This window comes from Poecilia mexicana, unplaced genomic scaffold (assembly GCF_051168715.1).
Source record: "Poecilia mexicana isolate PSO_F unplaced genomic scaffold, ASM5116871v1 scaffold_18, whole genome shotgun sequence".
Classification (NCBI taxonomy): domain Eukaryota; kingdom Metazoa; phylum Chordata; class Actinopteri; order Cyprinodontiformes; family Poeciliidae; genus Poecilia; species Poecilia mexicana.
This window is the reverse complement of record NW_028263387.1, coordinates 14876070-14895464: the sequence shown is the minus strand read 5'-3', so window position 1 is coordinate 14895464 and position 19395 is coordinate 14876070. Positions and strand designations below refer to the sequence as shown.

General features: G+C 37.8%; 1 protein-coding gene across 1 annotated transcript in view; it reads left to right on the top strand.

The window, feature by feature from the left end:
* LOC106930199 (phospholipid-transporting ATPase ABCA1) overlaps window positions 1-19395 on the top strand; it is a 192148-nt gene that overhangs the window by 83463 nt on the left and 89290 nt on the right. The window contains exons 23-31 of the mRNA XM_088016037.1: window positions 755-978; window positions 3363-3438; window positions 5075-5277; window positions 7726-7774; window positions 9287-9415; window positions 10418-10557; window positions 15207-15334; window positions 18801-18899; window positions 19094-19283. Coding sequence (XP_087872163.1) covers window positions 755-978; window positions 3363-3438; window positions 5075-5277; window positions 7726-7774; window positions 9287-9415; window positions 10418-10557; window positions 15207-15334; window positions 18801-18899; window positions 19094-19283 — 1238 coding nt within the window. The remainder of the gene's footprint in view (window positions 1-754; window positions 979-3362; window positions 3439-5074; window positions 5278-7725; window positions 7775-9286; window positions 9416-10417; window positions 10558-15206; window positions 15335-18800; window positions 18900-19093; window positions 19284-19395) is intronic.

Here is a 19395-nt window from a genome sequence, read left to right as displayed (position 1 = left end):
GTGTCTCTAGCATGTGATTGCAATTTATTTAGACTTTAATAACACATCGCTTGAGAAACCCATGTCAAAGCAGCTATCTTTCATTGTAATAGAGGTAACAGGTTAAATGTTTGCTACTTAAAAACATGACTGGATCAAAGAACCCATTTCTCTCTGATACTGCTTTCCTGCAGACAGCAGAGACAGGACCACGCTGTGACTTCATTACAAATCTGCCGGGTTTTTTTCCCTCTCTTTCTGGTCTATGTGATAATTAATATGTGTTATCTGATCCAGCGTGATGTAAAAGGATTAGAACACCTGTGAATAATCGTGCGATTCATGCCGTTTTTGTCACTGCAAATGCTTTCGGTTTGATGCCGCTCGAATCAAAGAGCTCCGGGAACAAAAAAGAGCTATAGTAAAATTTGTTTCCTATAGAAATGTTGGAAAGCAGTCTGTGGAAGGCCTTTATCGTTATTTTAATTATGTCCCAGTTTCACATCCCACGCGCTTTTCTTCAGTTTGCTTTGTTACCACGCTCAAAGGCACGAGGAAAAAAAAAATAGATCACAGTGAAATTGACGCTAAGAAGATAAGTGACGACACGCGGATTCAGATTTTGATATCTACCTCGTTTTTTAGGAGACCGTGTCCACAAAAACGCTTCGTATGGATTCTCATGAATAACTTTTACAAGCCGTACTTGGAGCCTGCCTTTTATTTTATCTTTCAGCAGTTATCTAAAAGACATGTCTATTGTGGTTCTCCTAAGGTCGCACCATTATTTTGTCAACACACCACATGGACGAGGCAGACATCTTAGGAGACCGCATAGCCATCATCTCTCAAGGAAAGATGCGATGCTGCGGCTCCTCGCTCTTCCTGAAGAAGTGTTTCGGCAGTGGCTACTACCTGACTCTGGTCAGAGACGGGACGGAAAAGATCACCAATCAGCGTAAAAACATCAAACAAAGTCTGTCCAAGGAGAGACAAAGGGTAAGCATGTTTTATTTTTGAAATAATTTGTTTTAAAAGCAAATGGACTTTTTCTGCCAATGTGTCAGTGTGTGTGCCTTTGTTAGCAGGCAGAGTAGTAAACATTCGGTACATCCAAGGGTCAAATTTGATCTGTGTTCTTGAGAACATCGGATATTGGCATGTTAAAAGTAAAGCAAAGCCATAACTTTCTTTTGACACTTGCACCCAAAATGCAACCTTGGCTCTCTACGCTGAAGGTTCCAGGGATGTGTGCAAGTGGTTTGTCGTCAGGTTCAAGACTCGCGGTGCGAGTCAGATTAAGCCGATTCCTACAAACACGGTGCACACATGATAATCCTCAAAACTCAAAAGCCCTCCGACGTAGCAAATCCCCATGCACATTCACACACTAAGATCCAGTCATCTACTACTGGCTGTGCTCTAAAGCATAATTGCAAGACGTTAGAGGGTAAAAAAAATATATACTCTCAGCTAATGAGCTCATTCAATGAGGAAAAAAATACTTGACAATACAACAATGGAACTGCTGTTCTTTGTTCTTTTTAAATCTTTCGACCAATGGTAGCGCAGCTAACATTTTTTACACATCTGAAGAAATTGTGCAAAGCACATCTTGTAAAACGTATCCTGTCGTGTAAGTGTTTGTGTGGCTCAAGACGTGTGTGTTTAATGGAGTGAAGCGTGGGGAACTTTCAGTATAGTATTGCATCGGGACAGTGATTTACACTCTCACACATCGCAGTCTTGGGATTTTTTTCTTTTAACTTTGTTTCAATTTAATGACCACCTAAACATCAGAGAATCACTCATAGAGTCTGACACTCATCAGAGTCTATGAATATCCCCAAGAGTTAAGAAAAATGCCAGCTAAGTCAGTCTGAACTGGCTTAAGTCCCACACTTTGTTGGATGCTGCAAACAGTCTGCTTGCCGAGGTGAATTAATTTTCATCAGCATAGATAGAGATGTTCCCCTGCTCGGCTTTTAGCAGCTGGAGTAGCGGGGTTCTGCAGCTTTCTCCTGTATGTTCAGAAAGTTTGGCCTGATGTGTGTGATGCATCCGGTGTTGGCTGTGGGTGTTGTCACGTTGCCTGCCTGGGTCCCAGGGCGCCTGCTTACGGTGGGGTGGAGATTCACTTGATGGCAGGAAATCGGCATTGGTGGAGCAGGAATGGGCTGTCTGGTTTGGAGTGCAGTGGGAATAGTTCATGAGCGCCTGCTGAGTTTCCCCCAAACGTTTAATGCCCCAACTTTTCTTCCGCTACTATGAATAATTAGTTACCAACAAAACCAACATAAGTGTATGGAGGGGGGTGAAATTACATAATTGCATGCACACACAAAGGGCACACAGCAGTTGAGGCAATTCTGTCACGGTCTGCATAAAATAATGGCTTTGTTTTTCATCATTGGAAAACTGCATTCTGCAATTAGTTCCTTCATTATTTTACCAGTTTATATTTACCTGATTTACCCATTTACCTTTAGTCTGATCTTGAATTTTTACAATAACTTGGAATAGGGTTATTCCTTTTGATGTAATGTATAAACAGAGTTCAAAAGAATGTTTAACATATTCTTTGCAATCTCCTCACTGCTATGATCTTAGTTTAGCCCTTTCAATAACTAATAAATGTCTAAGTTGGACAAGAAAAAACTAAATTGCTGCTCTTGGTGGCCTATAAGACCTAAGTTTGCCACTTATGCCATTAAAACTACCAGTGAGTTTTTAGATCCATTTTTCTTGTGATTAGGTTTGACACTGTGTGCTTTATCTGTACAAGTTTCCACAAATAACATCCTGTTGTGGAAAATCAACGCATCCTCTTTTTGTTTTTCTTATTTTTAAATCTAAAACAGAAATAAAACGGTGGTCTTCAAAAATGACAAGTTTCCAATAGTAGATATTTATCCAAATGTATAAGCGGTCTTCTCTCAAAAAGTCATGTAGTTTTTGTAGCTTTAAATAAATTTTATTTAGCTGGACTGAGGGCCAAAAGTTTCTCTTCGGATTAAAAAGGTTGCAGACTCTTTCGATATTAGTCAACTGTTTAATGAGGTTAATTTAGTCATTGTTATTTCACTGGGGAAAAAAACAACAAAAAACTATGCATTTTATTCTAGAAATTTAAAAGATTTACTCAACTATTTTCTGGGATCAATTATTCATATGCTGTTGTTTTGCTTGAAGATGCAAACAGCGGACACTTTTCATCACAGATTAAGCACACTTCATGCTGATGTACGCACACGGCTCTATTTAGACTAATTAAGTACAAACTTACAGAGGCACATTATTTGATCAATGCTTCGTAGGAGGCACTGCTCATCATTCTAAGTGGTAAGGTATGATAGCCTTTCTAATCCAATTCTGATTAACAGGAGACAGCCCGTCCTTCCAGGCATAGTCCAGGCAACGGCTTCGGCAGTCAAACGTGGGCCAATTCTGGCCGTACAGGTACACGGTTATTTTGGTTCATTTGCATGCATGTTTAAAAATTAGAAGTGTTTTAGATGGGTTTTTTTTTCTTTTTAGAGTTTGAACATTTTTTAATTTCCACTTAATTCAAACCATAAACACCAACAGCTCTTTTTTTTCCACCCCTGAGCTCTCATCATCTGAGGCTCTAAAACTTGTCGGCAAGAGCATAGATACTGGGAAAACTATCATTTCTGACGGTGGAAAACGGTGTTGAGTAGAAGTGAATTTTTATTTAATTAGTTTATTTAATGTTTACTTTTGTGGCTCACCTTTTTAACCTTCGTTTCGTTTTTAAACTGGCTTCTAAATTAGACAAGATTCCTTTAAAATTAAAATTAGACACTTCATTCAGTCATTTTGTGTTCTTGTTTTTAATTTCTTTCAATTTGTAATAATCAGAAATGATTTCTGAGACATAAACTGTTCTCAGTTAAATTGAACTGCACTAAACTCAGGCCTTGACTCTTCGTTCTTCAGTGTCAATTATTTGTATACACTCAACCAGTCTGTCTAAGACAGCAAACATGAGTTTAAATACATGCATGTTTTTTTTAACAGTATACACTAAGCAGGAAGTTATTTATGCTATTTTTAAATTTTTTTTTTACAACTAAGTGTGAGGGTTTTATCACTAAGGAAATTCTTCATACACAGATTCTGATTAGATTCTGGTGTTTATAAATGCAAACTAAAGATTGATTGATGAAACCAGATCCTTCCTTCCTTTCCTTGCTTCGTTGGGTGCAGAGTGGCGATCTCCTCTCCCAACTGTGATTTCATACCAGGTTGGCTACACCCTGGAAGGGGTAAAAGTCCATCGCAAGGTCAACACAGGCACCCACAGGGCAGAACAATTGGAAGCGCACCTTTACACGAAGGGCAGAGCATCAAGTTAAAAGAAAACACCTTTTTTCTGCACAACAGTTAAACACCAGACAGAAAAACAGCAATAACAACAGGAATCACATTTCTATAAGTGATAGCCCATTATTCTTCATTAGTCTAAATCAAGCAGACCACATCACCGCATCGCTTTTTTGTGCATTCCAAAAAGCGATTCAGTCTGAAGTGTAAAGTAGATCCATTTACTTCTCCACAAAGTTCCAAGCCAGTAGTTGTTAAGCTTCAGTAATTATGTATGAGAGGCGCTGGATCAATAATGGATGTGTTGTGTTGTGCAACGCTGTGTGGATTGATCCTCACCAAATCCCCGCTTCAGAGCAGATGACTGAGAGGAGTTACAGTTTGTTCGGAGAAGGTGTTTTTTTTTGTTTTTTTTTTTTTTTTTTTGCAAATGTCAAATGATAAGGTACACAACCTTTTCAGTGTGTTTCTCTGTGTATTTCAGAGGTCTTGATTTGTTTGGGAGTGCTGCACCAACGCCACACTGCAGGTTTTTTAATATTGCATGTGGTTGCTGAAATTTAGCGGCGGCTACTCTTAAATAATCTGGAGCCACACCAAAAACAAATCAAATCAAAATGTATATTCAACAAAAAGGAAAGGAATACTTTTTCTTTTTCTTTCTTTTTGGGGGTGGTGGGGGATACGTTACATTCTGTACATAGACAGTTCTTTAAATTGATTCTTTTTTTTTTTTTTTTTGAAGCAGATCTTGATGCAGTGACTCGGCTTGTGCGCCGCCACGTACCGGAAGCTGCGTTTTTGGAGAGCATCGGTCAGGAGATCACCTTCATCCTGCCCTACGGTGGAGCCAGAGACGGGACCTTCGCCACACTCTTCCACAAGCTTGATCTCGCTATGGCTGACCTTGGCCTGACCAGCTATGGCATCTCTGACACCACATTGGAGGAGGTACACTGACGGCAGCGTTGACAGCATTCAAAAATAATGAATTCACTGTCGGAAGATTAGAAGAATTACATCCTTTATTTTATCTTCAATAGTTTTTAGCATTTATTTAGAAGGGAAAATATTCTATTTTAAGAAATTGGTATCACAATTGCAATCTCTTAAATAAAAGGAACTATAGTAGTTTTTTTTGTCCATACTTTTACAGTTTCACAACTTCTATATCATATTCTTTCTACTTCTCAGAGCTTTAAATGTAATATAATGCAAAGGGGAATTTCTTTAAAACACTGATCACTGGCCTAGACAATGACCTACATTTTTCTTTTCACCAGGAAGAGGTGGAGTCATCTTAAATAATCTGGAGGCGCACAAAAGTGGATCAAATCTAAAAGTATAATCAACAAAAAGGAAAGGAATACTTTTCCATAGCTCGCTGTTAGAGAACTACAAGAAAGAGTAACATCAAGTCCTCACAGTAAATATTACACCTTATTTACATGCCAGCTGTTTGTTTGACAGTCATTCCTCGAAAAAGAATACTTTTCAGCCTTACCGCCAAAAAAGAAACGCAGACATTACTAAATTCTTCTGGGCCTTTTATGTGGAACCAAAATCAAGCTCGTCGGCACCGAGCTCTCCTGGTTCGTAGCCTCACTGCTAAGTACGATGGAGGATCTGTGATGCTGTGGGCATTTTCCTTAACCAAAGACTGTCTTAAACACCAGGACAGTTAAAACAGTATTTAGTGACTTCTGTCACTTAGAAAATGGGTTGTCATCGAGTTCTTCAGCGAGATAAAGATCCAAAGACTATGTCAAAACTGACTTATTACAGTAAATGTTCACCTGTTTTTTTATTTATTGTTTTATTATTATTTTTGTTTAATTTTATTTTTAAACTAGTCATTCAGTACTTATCAAAAATGTTCAAGGTGAGGTCATGCAACTGATTAAGAATACATTTATTTAAAGGTTTTAAAAAAAAAAAAGTAAATGTGCACAATATTCTGTACTTGATAAAACCTGTTCACAAACTGTTAAACCCCCTGCCAATGAATTCACAAAATTAAATATTATTATTGAACATCTTTTCAGTCCCTCCAGGATTTTGTGATATATATATATATATATATATATATATATATATATATATATATATATATATATATATATATATATATTTTTTTTTTTTTTTTTTTTTTGCAATAAAAAGTGTTTGTGGTAGTAATTTGGAAATATTTGCCGTAATGTATGACGGTAAATGTGACTTTTTATAACTCGCTGTATAGATCATGGACTACAGTCTGACATCAGTTAAGGCTGAGGCAGCTGTTTAGAACAAGTAAGAAAGTTTTTGACAATTTTTGAGAAAAATCTGCAATAAACTCCCTATTAACTCAGAAAAGTGCGGGGATTTGTTGATTTTGTGTGAATTTCCACGATAATTCTCAAAAAACTGGAGGAACTGATTGATATAATTTGGCAGTAAACGCATAAAAACTGCATTGATTTGATTGATAACACAATATCTAAGCACACTTAGAGTTTAGTCTGGAATTTAGAGGGCCACATAAAAACCTACTGCGTGCCAGATTTGGCCCATGAGCCTCGAGTTTGACACGTGATGTATAATATTACAGATTCTTTTCTCACTTATATGTGAAAGCCTTAGTTTCCCATATGGATGCCTCTTTTTGGAGGTGAACTAGACAGACATACTGTTTGATCATAAACGTGTATGACTCTTCATGTACCTTAGACAGACCAGAGACACTCATGGCTGGAAGGCAATATGAATAATTGCTTTTTAAATGTACTGAAACTCAACCATGACAAGAATTTTTTTTTTCCCCTTCATCCATTTCATCTTTTGAAGACTGAATATGCTGCTGTGAATATCCGGGTATTAATTGAACATGAACATAGAACCTATGGAAGTTGGTTTAAAAAAAAAAAAAAGTCAAAAAGCTTGGATTAGGAAATTCACTATTGTGTTAAATGAAGAAATTGGCCATGTGAAAACGGTCTGTTTAGAAGAATTGCTTGTTTTTGTCAAAGCAATGTTCACAATACCCCTTGGGCATCTAACGTACACTATTATTTGAAATTAGATATGGTAAGAAATCACTTGATTGTTTACCTCTTAGCTGCTTAAGTAAATACAGAAAACAGGGGTATCATTATGGACAAGCTGCATGGTGTGTGCTCAAATGAAGTTCATCCCACCAGACGTATGAAACAGAGCAGGTTGACAGAAACTTTATGACAGGTCTGTGTGGAACTCTCAAGTTCATAAATACTGTTAAAATAAGGAAACCTGAAAGTTGTTCTTGTGCTTTAGAGTTATCATCCGCAGAAATTCATCACAATCGAGCACTTCATAGGAAGTGTCTTGTAAATACTGAACCTAAGTATAATGAAAAATGTTTCAATTTTGTTTATTTTGCAGATATTTCTGAAAGTGGCAGAAGAAACCGGCGTGGATACAGAAATGCCATGTAAGATTGTAAAACGTGTGGTAGAGTAACAATGACGCATCTTTCACCGACGTACAAATGGTCTTAAGAAAAGCAGAGTTTAGAAGGAACAGTTTGGTTGAAAGTTGGTGCTGAAAACCAAAACTATTGTAACCACTCATGCTGAGTCTTATTATCCAAAAAATGCCTCTCACATGGGGCCTATTAACATATCGTCTACTATGGGAAGTGAAAAAAGAAGCATCAAAAAAGTTATTTCATAAAACTTTCAATAAAATCCTATTTTACTTTATTTCACCACCTGACAAGCAGGAACTAACAAAGTGTCTTACTTGTCTGAAACCAGCTCTGCATAAAATACCAACTCAGTCACTCATTTATTTATTTATATAGCAATTTACACACAAACAATATTGTCACAGAATAAGTCTTGAGCTTTGATTTAAACAGTTCAGTTAAAGCTTGAAGTTGATTCCAGAGCCACAGAAAAAGCTTCCTCATTCTAACCTATATACTTTATCCTTTTGTCGTCAGTCTGGTCGTCTGAGAAGGTGGCCTGCTAGGCATAGAAACATGCAAATGGTGTTCAAGATGGTGGATCTGGTGGACCACATGTTGCATGCAAGAGCATGTGCTCCGCACCAGTTGGTGTTTCGGCACAACCCTAACCCTCTCATCAGTCCACAGATGCCTCTGCTGCACATGCTTGACCTGAGTTACTGTAAGCGTATCAGTGACCAGTCTGAGAACCTGCTCTCTGCAGCAGGAGCTCCAACCAGAGATTCTCGTGAGGAGAAGAATATCTAAACCTCTCCTGGGACGCAGCCCTAGTTATTGTGAAAGCAACTGCAGATATGTGTGGCTCATGTAGCAGGTTTAATCATGACGTCTTAGTGTCGGGATGCAAGACCCAGTGTAAAGCATGACTAATTCCACTTTGTTGTTGTTGATCGTTCTTGATTAGCTGACCCACAGGTCAACTTGGCCTGGACGCACTGTCCCCCAAGTCTACTCTCTTTTCATTTTGAGCACAAACAGTGCAGTTAAATCTGAGAGAGGGCCTTGCAAAAAAATACAATAAAATAAAACAAGTGCAAAACATCATTTGATCAGGTTAAAGCCACAAATGGGAATGATTACTGTCATTTGGGATGATGGGTAGGTCAAATACAAAACCGGAAAAGTGCAAAGTACAACTATTCACATAATAAAAGTGAGTCATTTGTGCTGCTCTTATTATTAATCTTAATAATATAAGCTACTATTTGCTTTGTGATTGAGTTCATTTTTAATTTTTTGTTTTTTTATCTGCTAGTTGTTTTTTTTTGTTTTTTTTGTTTTTTAATTTCATCTGTTTCTTAGAAACGTCTCCTTCCAGCTTATCAGAAGTGTCTGTCCCTTTAAAAACTCCTGAGTTTGTGCTTTTACATGGCATAATGTGGCATCTTGCGAGACAGGGAGCTATTCTTATTGTTATTTATATCCTTAAATTGGGTCAGGCCAAAACAACATATCTTATTTGTATTCCCACAGCAGCAAAGGAGCCATTGGTTAGAGACTGGAAAAGAAGCTCCCGCGAATTTAAAAGGAACAGCGTTGCCAGCGTCCGCGCCAAATCGGAGCACAACGGGACAAGAGGCATGTTCTGTCAAATTTACTTTCTCCTTTTTTTTTATGAATGATACAATTGTGAATATACATAATCATACCCCTTAAATATTACATTGCGTCAATAAAAATGCTATACTGACTATGTACAAGATGACGTGTGCTGTCATGGATGTAGCAGGTTTTGTGTTAATTACTTTAAACCGCTGACCAGCAGCCCAGTTGAGTTCTTTTTATTTTTTCTCTTCTTACCCCGGATTAGACACCTCAGAACTTAACAATTTTAACCCACATCCTGATTACGCCTTTGCATTGTGGCTTTTAAAGTCTATACCTTGTGAATCTTGTTCAAACAAACTCTCAACTGTATTCTGCTTCATATTTGTCTCAAAGCTGCAATTATCCCTGTTACTTCTGAAACTTTTTTCCGCCTTCCTCTCCGCTTTCCATGAATGTACTTCGACATGGCACTCTCTTCAAAAGCCAGCTTGTCTCGGAGAAATCTTTTATAGGTTACTCTCCGAGGAGAGGGCGGATGTCTGTGACTGTCTTCTGGAGAACTCTGAAGTTATTCTACAGAAACGCATTTCTGTAGAAATGTGCATTTGTCTCGTATAATAATCAAATTTTCTGACAAATTGAAATTTGTATCTTTATTTGTAGGATGTCATAATCATCAACAGCAATCGACATTTGAAAGATATTTCTCTGTTTTGCAAGAATGTATTTTACTTTCAGAAATAATGTGAAATATAAGTTTATAATGATAGTTTATTGAGATACTCCTCAGTACAGTGTGAAAATACTATAGTTACTGTAGTGCCTTGCTAAAGGTTGATATTTTTCTGTTTTATTTCAGAAAAATTTTTAAACAAAGTTGAAGGTATGTACTTTTTTCCCCACGCTAAGCAAAAAATAATGACAGTTTTTATTTGCTATAATTTCATTTTATTTAGCAAAGAATAAGCTGTCATGCTGATAACTGACTGAGTCAAGCTGACCATTTTCATATATATGCATATATACGAGATGAATAACAGTGTAACTTAACGACAGATTATCAGATGAGCGCCAGCCTGAATGGAAGAGGATCCACGGTCATCAACGGTTGGAAGCTGATCAGAACACAGTTTCTGGCTCTCTTCATCAAGCGCTTCCACCACGCCCGAAGGAGCCGCAAGGGACTCATTGCGCAGGTAATGGCCTCGGTTTGTCACATTGATGAATTGAAGGGTTACCCTCACACAGCTACACGGGAGGATCAAGGTAGGATTGTGTGAAATGCATGTTGGCTTTCCAAAATCAGTTAGTGACACGTATGATCGAGTGCGTTAATTTAAACTCCGGAGGGAACGCATCAGTCTTGATGTAGTCAATAGTTGTGGAAATTTAAGTTGTTCAAAAAGAAATCCACACTGAAAGCAGTGCATAAAGCGTTGGAAGACTGAACAGCGGCGCCTCGGAGTGATGTAACGGCGTGTCAGCGCGGCGCATTTGCAATAATCGTCTCCGTATCCCCGAGGCACGTGTCGCACAAGAAGACACTCGAGAGACAAAAGCGAGGGCTAACCGCGGAGAAGGTCTTCCGTATCATTCAGACACGTTCTTAGTCTCAATATAACCCGTTGCAAATTTTTCAACATCCTGTTTGCCCTTTGAAAGGACAACACATTTTGTACAGCCAGAAAAGAGACGGAAAAATACATTTCCAGAGATGAAAGGTGCTCCAGCTGCATCATATCTTCCACCTGACCACTGAGAGGGAAAAAAAAAGAAAAAAGGAAGACATCCAGTGAGATGCTTCCGATTTGTTTTCACCAATCAGGTGTTTTGATTAGACACGTATTAAAATTGAACAATTAAACAGATGACAGGCTTCTGTTAGCTCATTAAGTGAATGTCTGTGTTATTTTCTTCTTTGTAAACATAATTTCAAAAGTCAAGACTGATAAAGAGACATAATTTCAGCAAGTCGAAACCAATTTCATTAAGTAGCAATTTTTCTAGGCAATGATTTTTTTTTCCACCCACGCAGCTTTAAGACTTAAATTGCCTTTGCCATTCCTCTGTATTCATTATTCACAACACTGCTCTTGTATATATGCAGCAATGCTATCAGTTATGATCCCCCCCATTATGGTTAAAATAATCAGGACTGAAACAGAGCAGCAAAGAACATCCTCTCCTTTGTTGGAGATGCAGAACAGAAAGAACAAGCGCTTCACCTTTGATAGGCTCTTCTTGTAATTTGCTGCGGTACCAATGCCCATTAGTCACTGTCAGTCCTGGACGTCCCTCTGCAGAGGGTACGCATAGGAGGGCGGTTCGGTATGTGTGTGCGCGGAAGTGTATGTACAAGGCCACATCTATTTCTCATTTAGTTAAAGGTCTTTCTTTTGCTCGGTCGTGTCAACAGCTTTCATTGCTGGCGGATGTGTTTCTGCAGCGAGGTGAACTCTTTGATTGCGAGCTTTTATGGAAATCTCAAAGAATCTCCAACACGGGAGGTTATTCTAGGGGCAAGAAGTTGGAGATGGCATTCTTGATTTAATGTTTGAAATGCAAAGAGTTGTCTTAATAGTTACAACGTGGTAGGCGAGTGTAAAAGTTTGAATACGCAGGTGCTGACTCTGATTTGGAAGTAGACACGTTTTTCCAGCATTATTTGACTGGTTTTGAGTTAAATTCCCCTTATTTTTCAAAAATATTTTATTTGAAATATTGTACCTCTATATCTTTTACTGGAGATTCCACTAAGGTTAAGATATATTTTAGAAAGAAAATCCTTTTCTACATTAAAATTTAGATCCAACTGGTGCCAGGGCAAGTTAAAAATCGCATGTTTAATCAAACCGAATATTTTTTAAGGGAAATTACTTTCAACAGGACTTGTGTCTAAAATTCAAAAGGGTGGTTCAGGAGCAGTAGATTTTAAAACTGTTTTATTATGTGAGGTGCCATTGTTTTTCTTTGGAAATTGGTACAGCTAGTACTGCACAGCACACTGTAGAAATTTCAGCCTTTTCATTCAATTTTATATTAGAAAAAAAAAAAAAGCCAGCAGAGTGGTTCTTTCGTTCTTTGTCTTTAATTTGACCGCTCCTGGTCACTGCAGATTTTTGTAATTACTGCATGAACTGAAAGGGCTACCTGAAAGGGAGGAAACAAAAACAAATAAAAAAAAGAAACATTTCTGTCTCTAATGGCCTCCTTCTGCTTTGTGACCAGTAATTATTTCAATTTTCATCGTACCAGGCAGCTGCTTTCAGAAGTCCATAGGTGCTCTTTGTAGAAACCAAGCTGCGGAGTGAAATTCTTTACAAAAGCTTTCAAATACGCATCACTTTTTCCTTTTTTTTGGTTTACAATAACATTCTTTTCTTCTTCAAAATATCAGGGTTTTTTCTTTCAACTATATCGACCATACATGTTGAATCTTAACTTATTTTGCCGATTGGTACGTTATGTTCACACAGCACAAAAATTTTTACCCCCCAAAAAACTTTGTACCTCTTCCATATGTGTTACTAAGTATCCAGTAATTTTCAAAGCATCTCCAGTGTGTCATGTGACTGTTACATCATTGATGTGAGAGAAAAGCATCATAATTGTTAACAATAGTTGAAAATTATAATTATGAAAATTGTAGAATGATGACAAAAAACTGTCAGTGAAGCGAATCGCAACACAATCCAACCACGATGTTTCCAAACAGAATTCTCTTCTGAAGTTGGAGTCAATGCTCCACAAAAAGCCACTGTTTTTAGTTGTGCTTTCTATTTCTTAGCTTTCGTATGATCTTGTGACAATCCTATTGGCTGCCAAAAACTCTAAAATTGATCCATTGATGGTGGCATCCATTAAGTAATAACGGACACCTTGTGTTTTGTGTGTGTGCGCGCGCGCGCGTGTGTGTGTGCGCACACTGCTTTGTGACATCTATGTTCTTCGCTTGCTCATGCATGTTGCTTTACGTCGTGAAATGTTCACACAGAAAGAAGTCTTACTGTGGTCTCATTGAATTAGTGGTGTGAACGAACATGCAAAAAAAAAAAAGGGTTTAAAAAAAAAGATTGGAATTGAGCATCAAGACCAACTGTGCAAATATAGCTGTAGAGATAATACAAACTTTAGTTAGTGTTTTTGAGGCTTAATTAAGTTGCGAGTGGCCAACTCAAATAAGCCTGAGAATATCTGGTAGTCTGTCAATCAGACTACCAATGTTGGGCACCACTAGTATCTGACCTATTAGCGAAAACAAACATTAACCCTAACGCGGTTCGTATATGACATCACCCTATTCCCAGAATCTCCGCTAAACTTGGGGGGTGCAGTAAACTTCGTCATTGGTTTGTGTAGCATGTGTGAGCGCCGCTCCTTGTTTATATGCAGGTTCTCTCAATGTCAGACACACCAGCTGTCGCCTGTATTTATTGCTGAGCAGAAGGAAAAAAGCGAAAAATGGTTATTTTTTATTTATTTATTTTTTGGTGGTCTGCCATTAGGCTTTTTCAGTCCAATTTCTACTCTCTGGTTTTCCTCCGCACACATTTTCTTTTAAATTTAACGCTTTCAATTGCAGCACCGCGAATTGGCTGGGTAAATTTCCGTGCTCTGCAGTTAATCAGCTGGATGCAGAACCTCCCCCTTTTTAAAGTGACCCGACCTACAAATTATTAAATATCAGAAATATGTAGCTTTTTTTTTGTTTTTCCAATAACCCCCTTTGTCAGCTGTAACAATGTAATGAAAAGAGAATTACACGAAGAGGATCGGATGTGAAGACGAGGTCAGGCAAGAGTGTTTTCTGTCTGCGTGTTTGTGCGCGTATATGCGTGTGTGTGTTAAATAACAAGAGACGAAAGAAAGGCGAGAATCTAATTATATCTGAGTGGCCAGATGACGACGGGTGTGTTGCAAGTGTTTAATCAAACTCATAAAGCATGCAGAGGGGCCCAAACAAGTTGGCAGGGAGCATATTAATGTGTAAGCTTTGTTGTACTGGTCCTGGATTATTGTTAATTAGATGAGCCTCTTTTGCATGTTGCTATACAAAACAACCAGAAAGCGGAGAAACTTAATGACATGTTGTTGATTAGCTGTGGAACTGTAAATATTGATCTGTTTCAATATTTGGAGGAGTCTTTTTCCTCTTAGCAAGAGAACAATTATATGTTTACCCTTTACTGTAACAGTTGAAATGGGATCGTAAAACCAACGCAACTTGTTTACATTCAAATAGAACATGTAAACGGTTTGCTATACTTCATCGTGAATAGCTGTTGATGATGATAAAGTATTCATATCCCCCTGCCCCCTTTTTCAAAATGTATTACAACAACAATCATGTATTTTATTGAGATTTTTTTATGACCTACGTATACTGAGATTAAATCAGAGATTGACCCCATTTACTTGTTCGGAAGTGCAACTGGGCGAACTCTTTATTTAAGGGCGTCAGAGTAATGGCTGCCGAATTCACACCACACTTTTCAGGTTTGTATTTGTGGAAAATGTTGAAAACTATGCATTACTTTTACCTTCACCACACTTTTATGCACTACTTTGTTTTGTTCTATTTCATAAAATCCAATAAAACACATTTTTTGCTTTATTACTAGTTATAAAAATTGAGGTTGTTGCTTTTGCAGGGCACTGTGTGCTTTTAATCTTTAATGCTGATTGTAAAAATTTCGGATTGATTTTACGCCTTTCGCATATGGTCATCTTGATATATCGGATTTCTCTGACTTTCTCATTATAACTCAAAAGGGTTTCGGACGGTTGCAGCGTATTGACGGTTTAATGAGGTGCTTTGACTTGAAATTTGTCACTGTCCCCCTAGGTGGTCTTGCCTGCTTTCTTCGTGTGCCTGTCTCTGATCTTCTCCCTCATCGTTCCACCATTCAGAGAATATCCGAGTCTGGAGCTGCAGCCGTGGATGTACGGTCTTCCCCAAACCACATTTTATAGGTAACAACATCTAATAGAATATCATTGGATTTTGTTTTGTTTTCCCACCCCATACACTGAAATAATTTTCCTTCAAATTCACCAAGGAATTTTATTGGAGGTATGAACGACCTCATTTTTTTTCTAGCCACAATTTTATTCCTAATGAAAATAACTTTTAACAGTGTGAGTTTGTAGCAAATTCCGTTTTACTTTGTGATTGGATCGTATTCTGTGGCCTTATGATCGAAGATATGCACCACGAAGGTAAACAGTTTGGTTATCACAGACTGAAACCTAAAACTGATTTATGCATTAATCCAGATTGTACAGTTTTAAGATGCCTCAACTGCATTTGATCACCTCTAGATCAAAATATAATCCTGAATTGGATTGTTCTATGGTGAACGTTGATTCATTATAGCACAGTTTATAGTCTGTGAAGCCTTTCCTGTTTTGGAAAAACAAACACGATGCCCTAAAAAAAGGGGTCCTGCCGGAAAACTGCAGTACTTAAACAAGTCTCCTCTGGATAGATTATTTCTACTGATTCAGATTCTTTTGGATAAAATTTGTCCATATACCAACATTTTCTTGAAAATATTGTTATTGTTAATCTTGTCTAATCATCTTGGAACAAATTATTACTCTCTGCACTGTTGTCATAACATGTCTCTTACAGTAATGTTTCAGTATTTTTCATAGGACTACAAAAGCGCAACGTCTGTGGCAATATTTAACATTAAAGGCAGAAAATCAAAGTACAAAGATGCAAGAACTGTGCTCACTATATACTGGCAGCAGATTTTGTATTGCTAAGGTCATCCGTCTGGATGTTGTCCCGCTATTGGCTGACTTTCTACATCACAAGCATAACTGCTGACAAAGTTTTGCTCTAACTGTGTAAACAGAACAGCAGAGTGTACCTTATTATAACTCACCATATTATCATGCAAACAATAAATACTAATGCAAGTATTCCTGTTTGTTGGATACGTAGAGAAAGTTCAGTTACAGACTTCGAGGGTCATTGCTGATAATTTTGTTTGTATATTTTTGAGATGCAAATATTGACGTTAGATATGTCCAACTAACTTTCTTCATAATTATAAAATATTAAAATGCTAATTTTTTGCAACTTTTCACTGAGTTAAAAATTAAACACTTTTTACAACCAAATGATTTCTTTAAAAAAAAATCAAATTTTATGAAGCTGCCTCGTTGAATAACTGAATGCCATACAGCTTAACATCCCATTATGCCACAGGGTTCTGAGTGCAAATAACCAAAATTCCCCTTTACGCTTTTACAAGATAAATTAGCAGCTATTTTTTTTCTCTTTTATGTAATAAAAATAGTCAGGTTTACGGCAACGTTTTCTGAATCTGCTGTTTATTGAAAATACAAAAGATGCTTTAACAGCTATGTCATAAACAATAAGTAAAATTCAGTTAATGCTTGAAAGTGATTAACGTTTTACATAGTCCAGCTTATTGTAATTGCACATACGAGCTGACATGAATCCCTGAACAGAACCAGCGTAGACTCTAATCATGCTGCCATTAGTATCTGGCTATTATAGGTTTGTGTCTTGCCCAAGTCTCCCTCAAATGTTCTTCCCATTCTCCATGCTAGTTGCACCCTCTGCCCTTTACTTTCATGGTGCTTTGGGATTTAAAACGGTACTTCATAAAGACCGCGCTGATGGCCCTCGGCCAGCAGTGGTCACAGCTCAGCCAACCATTTGGATTAATATAGTGTTCATTGTCTCATTTAGGGGCGTCTCTGTGAAGGTCATACGGCCGTTTCCTGGCCACCAGCAAGTGGAAGTAGTCTGCTTGTAAAAGAGAGAGAGGAAAAAAAGAAAAAGATTATGTGCAGCCATCTGTTTTGTAATTAACAATGGCTGGGTTACTGTGTTATTTAAGATAATAAAGCTACTGGATAGCTCCAAAATGAAGACTTGGGCATATACACAGGAACGGTGGAACTAATGAATGGCTCGCAGAAGGAGGAACTAAGCCGATATGAGCAGAATGTCAAATAATGGCCTGGGAGCATTTTATTCATCTTAGATTCACATCTTATTTTCTTAAAGGGGCGGTATTATGTATTTCCCAGGTATGTAGTGCCATTTTATGCCATAATCAAGAAATTGTGTTGCCTTCAGTTGTTCTAAAATGCGGCACATATCAAACATGGCTTAAATAAAATTTGACTTTGGAATTTAATGCCTTGAAATTGGGCCTCTGTTGCTTTAAGAAGCTCCTGCTCTTTCCAATACTCCACCTTTAGCATGTCATTGCAACATTGACTTTCCATTAAGTCATTTACAACCGGTTTTAGGAGCGTTGAACAGAGTAGTTCAGAGGTTCATTGTGAAGCGGACGCTCGGCAGAAGACTGCAGCTCCAAGGAGGAGCTTTGTGGAAGTGGGCGGTGCTTTGTGGGAGCAAGCGTTTAGGCACCCCCCAAGAGCTGCCGCAGTAGATTCACGGATTTCTTAAACAATGCATAAAAGAATCAGAGCAAAACTTCAGGTATATTTTTGGTGAGGGAACAATTATATTGTAGGATTACAATTAGCTGGACTTAATAGAGTTATAAAGACACAAGCTCTAAAAGCTTTAGGCTGTTCCCTAGTAGCATGCAGCACTGTTACCAAGACTATGCAATGTCTCACCATTGTATTTTTCATTTTCCATATTTTTAGGATTTCTAAGCACACACTATTAGATGTTGTACAGTTGCATGAACTTCAGTGTTCTTTTTAAGTTAGAAAACTAATCAGTTTTCAAATATATTCTACATCATTTGTTACCAGAGACACAGTAAAGGTCGGCTTTCAATACAGTATGTTATATTGTTGCTAAAAGCTTGATTAAAACAGTGCCATCTACACATTTTTTTTTATCTTTCTAATTCTGTTTAGGGCCCCATTGAAACTGGAGCCAATTCCATCAGAATTTTTCCTTTTTCAATTATTTTTGGGCTTACGGATCAATAGTTGCCATCATCTCCCTGCCCAAAGTTAGAACATTTCTTTACACATTTAAAAAACAATCAGGATAAACAAGTGAGGCTTCATCCTTTAGGAAAAACACACTTCCTTGGTGAGTAAGTAGAAATCTGCAAGCTTCAGTTTCACAACTAAGCTTAGTGGCGCTTTACTGTTCAGTGTGGCAGGTCCTTATCAATACATATTTCTTATTGTGGCAGGGAATGGTGCTTAATGATATCTGGTTTGAACATTTTAATTTTTACTGTATTGTCAAAAATGTAAATTTAAAATATTGTTTAGTCTAAAAATAGAAAAGATGTGATTTTTGTTTCATATATTTGTTTAACTTATAAGGTTCTTTTCAGACTTTAAATGAACAGAACGGTGAGGTTTTTGCATTTGACCTGCAGACAGACTGTGGAATACAAAAACATTGTTTGTTGTAAATGTTGTATTTTAATTTTGTATCCATTTCTAACATGCGCAGCAATGACATGTCTGAAAATTTGGAGGTGTCAAAGGTGACAGAAACTTTATTGAACAACCCTGGTTTTGGGACACGTTGTATGCATGGAGATCCGATACCGTAAGTATTCTGGACTTTTTCAGCTAACAATCATAAATTAATTAAAAAAAAAGAAAAAAGATCAGTGTCTGAGAGTTGTAAAATACCTACAATACTGATAACATTAACACTTTATTTATACAAACCTCACTTGTAGGGGTCTGTGGCTGTGAAAGGAATCCACATTTTAATAGTCTCTCACTATTTTCTTACAGAGGTTTACCGTGTTCGCCGACTTACTCTGATTGGTTCACTCCATCTGTGGATCAGTCAATCACAGACATCTTCCTCAACGGGAATTGGAGCATGGCTAACCCTTCTCCTTCCTGCCAGTGCAGCACTCCTAAACGGACGATTTTGTTACCCGACTGTCCACCCGGGGCGGGAGGTCTCCCTCCGCCACAGGTTAGTCTGTCATTCTGTACAACGGGGCTATTTCTTACAATAAATCGCTCTGTTACCCCCTCCGAGGTCCCTTTACCACGACAGGGCCGCTGTGTGCCGAGCAGCACAGTAA